The 9,273-nt window shown below is 42.1% G+C and overlaps 1 protein-coding gene across 1 annotated transcript; it reads right to left on the bottom strand.

Annotated features, from left to right (window-relative positions):
* Positions 1-310: 310 nt before the first annotated feature.
* Positions 311-3,739, bottom strand: LOC124280956 (purpurin-like). Its single transcript, XM_046716961.1, has 3 exons — positions 3,426-3,739; positions 1,017-1,473; positions 311-906 (listed from the first exon to the last, which is right to left on the bottom strand). The coding sequence occupies exons 1-2, from the start codon at positions 3,697-3,699 to the stop codon at positions 1,079-1,081; spliced, it is 669 nt and encodes a 222-aa protein (XP_046572917.1). The 5' UTR covers positions 3,700-3,739; the 3' UTR covers positions 311-906; positions 1,017-1,078.
* Positions 3,740-9,273: the final 5,534 nt, after the last annotated feature.

The following is a 9,273-nucleotide window of genomic DNA, read 5'->3' as shown; positions in this document are numbered from 1 at the left end:
ACAATATAGTGAGGCACGATATACCGATAAATGCATACATAGAATATCAGTATACCATTTGCTGGCACAAAGGACAGCAACTACAAAACAGTTCACTTCTTTACTGTGCATTCATTTATGATATGTCAATAACACTTGTTTCCTGCTAATACCCTGTTTACACCATAGTTGGCTGTGTATGAACCCGTGACGATTTGAGTTAGAATTGGTCTTCAGCTACCGATGCTAATCTTAAGAGGCGACTTTGTTTGTCGAAAGAGCCGACGAACGGGATCAACGAAAGTAAAGCAAACAAAAAACCAAGCCCTGCTCTATTCTAGCATGTTTTTATTTGAAACAACAGCAAAAGCGCGTTTCTACAAAATAATGCAAAATGTATCTGAAATAAATGTCGACTAAATGGAGTATATTCGCAGTGAATTGTCATGATAAATGCACACACGGTCAACAGAAATAATCGTCGTTGGTGAAGTGATTCCAATGAAACGTTTTACCTTTCAGGTACAGTGGTGACACACACACGAACGCACGTACGCACGCACGCACACACACAAAAACACTCACACACAAACACTCACGTACTCAAATAAACAACTATCTCAACATCTATCTATACATCTATGTATGTCTATCTATCTATCTTCTGTTACGTTGTACTAGGTCGAGAACAGAGTACAGCTACCCCCCAGCCCCCTCTGTCAATACATTAGACAGTGTTTCCTACTAAACACTTGCCAGTGGACAAAATGTTAAAATAAAAAATATCTCGTTTATCCGGACGTCAGCTGTCCCCCCTCAGACCCTCCCCATCACAAAAGTCAAAGAAAATAATTATCCTGTCTCCACAAATAACATTACCTCATATGTTTTTGACATAGCTTATAAAATATTCCGAAAGGGACGTTCCTGGGCCCCTTTCCTCAAAGCGATCGTAGCGCTACGACAGTCGTAAGTCTATGTTAAAGTATGGGAGTTACGATCACCTTAGCGCTACGATCGCTTTGAGGAACGGGGCCCTGGACTCACATGGCTTAGCAATAATCACTGTCAATCTAGCAGGCCCTTGCTTTTATCAAAACTAGATTTCGTCCTTGGGCAAGTTCTTATGTTGAACATTACATTTTCCAGTCTGTTCGATTGATTTCATCGTCAGCGGGTCAATACACACGTCTCTAATGACGGCGTTGATCTGCTGCCATTGTTCGGGAGTGTGTCCTTCCGGTTTCCGGTTCAGAGTCCACACAAACTCCTTACCCGGTTTGCACGTCCCGTCGTCCAACTTTACCCAACACGCATACACCACAGCGAATCCTGTGTAGTCTGTGCGGAGAACCCAGTAAGGTTTGGCGCCGACGAACCACCCAAACAGAGTCCCAGGAAATGTCACAATGTTCTTCTGTGGGAAATCCTTGTTCGGAGCTACAGCCAGTCCGTTTATGCCCGAACATCCAAATCCGAGGACACCCGAACTGCCTGTAAAAAATCCCATATGTATATATATCCTGAGGTGGGGTAGCCTATAAAAAAAATAAAAAGCGTTCGCTTGTCACGCTGAAGACTCGGGTTCTTTTTTCCACATTGGGACAATGTGTGAAGCCCATTTCTGGTATCCCTCGACGTGATATTGCTGGAGTATTGCTAAAAGTGGCGTAAAACTAAACTCACTCAACAGTAATTACCAATCATCATGCATTGGGGCAGGGTGTGGGTGTGGGTGGGTGTACGTGACCCCCTTTTCTAAACCATACAATGTGCTATAGATATGAAGTGAAAGCTATTTGAAATTTGAATTTGCTTTCGACCGTATTTATAACCAAAACACAACGGTACCACCAAAATAACGAGCCAATTAAATTTGCGCCCAAATCAAGATTTTCAGTGATATTTAACTATCAACAAACCTTTACACTTCTAGACCAACTGGGCCACACCCTAACAGAACATGGTGTCTGCGCTAAGAGCCAAATAAACGTTTGAGGTCCAAATAAACCTTTGAGCTCCTCATGGAATTACCCCTGTGACTGTGACTATGAGCTAATAATATGACCCATTTCAAGGGATACGGGCTTCTTCCGGTACGAATTTGATAAAAAACCTATTGTTGTCCAATAAACAGTAAAACACAAGACATTCAGTCATTGGTACTTCTACTATCAGGGCTAGGCTGTGTCTGCTGCTTCTTGTGCTGCTGCTGCTGCTCCTCCTACCGCTACTACTATACTACACCGCCACCGTGGTGTAGTAGTTAGAGCGTCCGCCCGGAGAGCGGAATGTCGCGGGTTCGATCCCCGACCGCGTCATACCAAAAGACGTTAAAATATGGTACTTGTTGGTCCCTGCCTGGCGCTCGGCATTAATGGGTACAACAAGGACTGGTCGGCTCGGAGTCAGTATAATATGTCTGAGTGGGGTATTCATGCTTAACTGCGTCATGGTATTTCAGTGGGCTAGCACTATAAAACCAGCTTAAGTCTGGGCTAGTACAAGCAACCGCACAGACATATACACATGCATGCACGTCGTCATATGAGCGACATATTCTCAAGCACGACGTAAAACCCAATTTCACCCCACCTCACTACTGCTACTATACTACTACTACACCGCCTCCACCACCTACTACTACTACAACTACTATATCGCCTCCTCCACCTACTACTACTATTACTACTACTACTACTACTACTACTAGCACTAATCCCGTGTTTAACAGATTAAAATAGATGATTGCAGCAGAGAGGGTTCGGATAATCATTTACCCTCTTACACGTAGCCCAGACAGCGAATGGGACTTTTACCAGGACGAGCTGAGTAATCGAACCGACCAAGAACTTTCCGGAGAATATGTAGAGACCACAACACTGCAGCCTGCGGCATTACCCTGAATTTAGTGGGATACAAGCGAGACATTCATAGACGAGGTCCGCAAACTACTACTACTACTACTACTACTACTATACTACTACTACTACTGCAACTACTACTACCACTACTACTACTTCTGCTACTGCTACTACTACTACTGCTACTACTACTACTACTACTACTACTACTTCTACTACTGCTACTACTACTACTACTACTACTACTACTACTTCTACTACTACTAAAACTACTACTGATACTACGACTTCTACAACTACTACCACTACCAATACTACTGCTACTAAAACTACTACTACGACATCTACTAGTACCACCACTACTACTACTACTACTAGTAGTACTACTATTCTCGCAGCTGCAACTACTATAAAGACTATCATATTCTCCTACTATAGCGACCACGACTTACAGGGCTTCAACTACCACTGCTAGTACCACTGTATTAACACCCTAACACGAGTCACACGATATAATACACAACAGCTTTTGCAAGGCTAGGTACATGCACGCCTCTGAACACGACAGTCAGTCTTCCTCACCTGTTTGTATGCCGATGTTGCCGTCGTCGTCCAGAGTGTAGACAGCCTGGACGTCTGTGGGAGGGAACCTGCTTGTCAGGAAGGGAATTTCCATCCAGTAACGGTTGATTGCCACCGTGTACCAATGCCCTTGGTACGCGTCCGGGCTGAAGTCCGATTGTGTTGGAAACGCATCGACGCGGCAGTCTTGGTTTGCAAACGCATCATCAGCAACGTCGGACCCCCCTCGGGCCAAGAGGGTGAGCACTATGACTGCACATGCTTCCACGTGCATTTTGCAGATGTCCCAGGGTGAGGTGGCTCGGTGGACTCACGTTCGTGATGATAAACGACAAATGTAAAATAATGTGAGGGTCTTAACAGATGTGTGCTCCATTCCTAATTGGGTATTTTGTGTGTCATGCATTTAGTTAGTGAGTGAGTGGGTTAAGCTTTGCGTCGCGTTTAGCAATATCCCCGCAATATCACGGCGGGGGACGCCAGAAATGGGCTTCACACATTGCACCTATGAAGGGAATCGAACCCGGTCTTCGGTGAGACGTGCAACAACTAGGCTACCCCACAGCCCATTTATACATTAAAAAGATGGTGTGTATATTTACCTGTAGTTGTGATTCGGCTCATATAAACACCAGAATAAAATGTACATGACTGCACAACTGCTCCTCGGTCGATTATCATTTATATTCCAGCAGTGTGGCGTTTCTGTTTTCTGAACATTTTCGTTCAACACAAGGGTACATAACTCAGAGGAAACTTCATTAACATATATCTGACTGGATAGGTGCCTTCATAGTTCTAGCCCTGTCTGCCTACATTGGCTGAAACTGATTTTGAATAAATCATCTACACTCATCCTGTCCGGATGTAATGTTGCTTGGAATATTGCCCACGTGTCAAAAAGGAAAGGAAAACGGCGTAAAACCCAGACTCACTCTACTGTTTTTTATAATGCAGAAAGAAGAAGATTCGGGGTCGGGGTAGCCTAGTGGTCTCGTCAAACTGAGTACATGTAATACAAGCCCATATTTGGAATAAAAAGGCGGAATTATCTATTGATACCTAAATGAGTACATGTAATACATATAATAGATATCTACTGATACCTAAATAGGTATGCATTATAGATACCCCCAATCATTACTATGTGTGTATCTATGTTCAAGCAACACTGTCCGAGCCGACATGTTTCCTCCCCCATACAGAGCCTCAAGTCACGGCTTGTGACTGCTGCTCCAGACTGGCGGCAACAGGTTGCCCACTTCAAATATTCACATTCGATAAGAAGGATCTGCAGATCGAAGATGGGAAGTTTGAATACAATGCATGCGGTTTCATTGGTTTACACAGAAATCAAACACTTTTCTGACACTATATTGTATCGTTCACACGCATGTGTTGAAATATCAATCAGAAGAAAATCGAACGCTTAGGCTTGAAAACACAATGTGAGTTACCGAGCGTTTTATACTGTGTATCCAGGCATATTTCTTAAGAAAGCATCCATCCATCCTTTCATTTAGCCATAAGTTCATATATTCATTTATCCATCCATTCATTCATTCATTCAGCCATTCATCATCCCATCCATTCATTCATTCATTCATTCACATTCATCATCCATTCATTTTTATCATCATCCATTTTTTCATTCAGTATTCATCCATCCGTCCATATATATATCCATCATTGATCCACCTATTCATCATCAATTAATTTCTATCCATTAATTAATCCACCAATCAATCGGCGCGATGGGTTAGTCGTGGTCGGATTCCATATATTATACAATGTGTGAATCCTATTTCTATTGTCCCCTGTCGGTAATGGCGGGAATATTGCAAAAGGTGGCGAATAAATATACTCACTCACTCATTCACTGCACTTCAGTGGATCAAATCATATCTCTCTGATTGTTCACTGTGGGAGAAAATTCAATATGTACTCTGTGACAAGCAGGCAAATAGTGGGGTGTGCATTAGGGTGCGGTTTTTCCTCCTTCTTTGCTCTGTGTACATTTTGACCATAGGAGACATTATAAAGAAAACACTCAATGGCATTTCATCTGTATGCTGATGACAACCAGCTTTATATCTCATTCAAAATAACTGACCTCTCCCTCAACCTTACAAGATTGAAAGCATTGCACTGACGACATACGGCGCTGGATGAGTTCAATTACTGGAAAGTCAATGAAGAAAACAGAGTACTTGATCCTGGGTTCAAGACAGCAACTAAGAAATATCCACCCTGTTTCTCTTAGCATTCAAACCGGCAATACTTCAGTGTTTCCAACCATCAGTGTTCGTAATCTGGTAGTCACTTTTCGTAAACGTGTGAAAGCAGGTTTCGACCTGAAACGCCTTCCATACACAGACACCTGAGTGATACTGTAATATGCAACAATATGTTCACATTATTTTACTGTTTATCTATTATCCTAAAATCAAAGTTATGGAAATGAACTGTAGAAGCTCAAAACGGAAATAAATTCATTTTCATCATAATAGCAACTGTTCTGCGTTAATATACTAAGCAGCAAAGAAACGTCAGTTTGGAATTTTCCTTCGCAGAAACGGATAAATGTAAACTCATTTTATGTTTTGATTGTATATTTTTGACAACATCTCCAACTTTACCTGAGCAAAGACATTCCTTCCCAAACACAGAATTGAACCCAGGAAATGGTCTCGAAAACGCAACCTGATCTCGGAGATGGTACGGTGTTCTCCATGTTTTCATGCAGCTCATGCTGCACGTGCAGTTCCCAAGTACCAGCCCTATAAAATACACCCCCGAACCCATTCGTGACGCACTCGTGTTATTCCGGGACAAGCCGAATAGCGTGACGCACTCGTGTTATTCCGGGACAAGCCGAATAGCGACTCGTGCCCCTCTGGAAGGATTTCATATTGGCGCATGAACATCAGCAGAACTACTTTAAACAAGAACGATAACTCTAACACTGTTTGATTCTAATGTTTTTAATATAACGGAAGCACATGTACATTGCTAGGTTGTTGTTTTGGGGCTTTTTTACTTATTTATTTTATAGAATTAAACTTTTTTGATACAACTAAAAGAAAGAGAAAACATATTTGTTAAAGACATATTCTAATGTTATTATTACCAGCGGTTCACCTTATATTTCCAATTATGTTAATTTTCTTAATAGGGTTTAATCATCACAAATGGGAATTGTTTTATTGAATATACACACACAAAATTTCAGCTACATTAAATCCAAAAGCAGATACTCAAAAAATGACTTTAAAATATTTCTCAGACTGAACATTCATGTAACTTTGCTGTCCACACCTCTGGTTGGAATTTCAAATGGATTCGCTGAAAAAATATGAATGACCCAAAAACACTCAGACTATAATATCCCCAGAGCTATGAACTATAAGCCCAATGTTAAAGATTAAGGTTGCTTAGTTACATACAAATACGATATTATTGTTTTGAAACTCGTAGCGATTATAATTACATTTCCTAAAATTGGTCGAAGCGCACGTACAATCTCCATAACAAGCCCGCAAGATCGTCAGAAATACACTTAGTTGGACCCATGAGAGCAGTTATTTCAACAAACGCACGTGCGTGTATTTGAATCTCTCACCGTCAATCGCATAATTCGTATTAAAAAACTTTATAATAGGCAGCAAAATCCTATTAGCTACGTTCTTTGTACTTTCAATATGACGATATATATTTTTCATGATTATTTTTATCAAAGCACCGCTTTCATTTACGCGCGTTTTGATTGGTTTGTCGTATTTTCGCACATAACAAGCATCGAGAGGGGACGCGTCTTCTTGGAGTTTACGGAAAGGGGCGAGTGGTGACGAATGCCCCAAACCTGGTTGAAACATTCACATTACAACGTCAGCAGGATGCCCCTTCTCACGACAGCTCAGAGGAGCCAGGCGCTAGGAAGACTTGAAGCTGGCCACACTGCACAAGCCGTTGCCAATCACTTTCAGGTCACGTTCGGACCATCTACAGACTGCAGCAACGTTTCCGGGCCACCAACACCACAAACGAGCGCCCCCGTCCTGGCAGACCAAGGGTGACCACAAGACGACAAGACCGCCATGTTGTGCGACAGCATGTACCGACTCCTTCATGTAGGCATCATCACGCCAGACAGGTGGGAACACACGGAAGACCGATTAATCTGGTACTTGGAGGCCAATAACCTCCTTAGTGACCCCTTAGTGACTTCCGAAAGAACCAAAGTACCATTGACCATTGACCATCTGGAATCATTTATCAAAAATTCCATTGTCAACAAACAACATACTGTATCTATCTTTTTCGACTTGGAAAAGCATATGATACAACGTGGAAACATGGTATCTTAAAAGATTTACATGAATTTGGATTGAGGGGCAGATTACCTCAGTTCATATCTCCGTTTTAAGCAACAGACAATTTCAAGTACGGGTGGGTTCCACATTGTCTGATTATTTCCATCCAAATCAGGGCGTCCCTCAAGGCAGCATCCTGTCTGTCACACTTTTTAGCATCAAAATTAACAGCCTCGCTAACGTTTTGAACAGCTGTGTTGATGGGTCCCTTTTCGTGGATGAATTCAATATTTCATGTCGTGGTAAGGACATGCACGCAATAGAAAGGCAGCTTCAACTCTGCCTTAACAAAATCCAAAATGGTCCAACGAAAATGGCTTTCAGTTTTCAAAATCCAAAACAAATTGTATTCACTTTTGTCGTAAATACAAACCACACAAGGATCCAGACCTATCCTTAGATGGTACCCCTATCAAGGTAGTAGAAGAGGCCAAATTCCTGGGACTCATATTCGACCGCCACTTGACATTCTTACCACACATAAAATATTTGAAGACAAAGTGTTTGAAGGCTCTAGATCTTGACTTGCTAAAAGTCGTTTCAAATACAGAGTGGGGAGGGATCAGACTACCCTACTTCACTTGTACAGATCTTTGGTGCGCTCTAAACTAGATTACGGCTTCACTGTCTATGGTGGAGCCTGCAAAAGCAATTTAGAAAAATAGACTCTATCCACCACGAAGGCCTGAGGCTCTGCCTGGGAGCCTTTAGGAACTCTCCGGTAGATAGTCTATATGCGGAGGCTAACGAACCCTCCCTTGAACAACGCCGCATTAAACTTTCACTGCAGTATATCACAAAATTGCGTTCAAATGAGTCCAATCCAGCATACAATTGTGTTTTAACCCTCTCTACAAAACCTGTTTCCTAAAATGTCAAGCCTGGTCCAACCACTTGGAATCAGAATTCAACCACACATATCTGCAGCTAAAATTGATCTCAATATCATAGCACCTTTCCGGCTTCTGTCTTCGCCACCGTGGCAGATGGTGAAACCACAGGTGGATCTTACCCTCACCAAACTCAAAAAGTCAGAAACAAATCCTTTGGTGTTCCAACAGGAATACAACCAGTTACGCTCCAAGTATAACACCCATAGATCCATTTTCACAGACGGATCCAAGGATGATGGCCAAGTTGCCAGTGCTACAGTCATTGGATCCAAGACTGTCTCCTCTAGAATTCCTGACAATAGTTCCATTTTCACTGCTGAGGCCAAAGCTATCTTCACAGCTTTGACCTATATTAAACAACAGAACCATTCCAAAAACTTCATCATTTTTACAGATTCATTGTCTTGCCTTCAAGCACTTCAAAATGTTACTTCAAGTCACCCTATCATCCTGAACATCTTGGAACTTTACAATGATCTTTCCACTGGCCAATGCGACATCGTCCTCTGCCGGTTGCCTGGTCATGTCGGCATAGCAGGTAACACAAAGGCCGATGCTGAAGCTAAAACAGCTCTTGACAAA

Source organism: Haliotis rubra, unplaced genomic scaffold (assembly GCF_003918875.1).
Source record: "Haliotis rubra isolate DU_JTF1 unplaced genomic scaffold, ASM391887v1 Scf277, whole genome shotgun sequence".
NCBI lineage: Eukaryota > Metazoa > Mollusca > Gastropoda > Lepetellida > Haliotidae > Haliotis > Haliotis rubra.
This window is presented reverse-complemented; position numbering and strand designations above follow the sequence as displayed.

What these genes read in the sequence shown, in the direction of transcription:
- LOC124280956 (XM_046716961.1), bottom strand. Translation starts at nt 3,699, where the DNA reads ATGCACGTGGAAGCATGTGCAGTCATAGTGCTCACCCTCTTGGCCCGA. An exon ending in CAACATCGGCATACAAACAG is followed by an intron (nt 1,474 to 3,425) that starts GTGAGGAAGACT and finishes GATTTTTTACAG; the next exon opens with GCAGTTCGGGTGTCCTCGGA.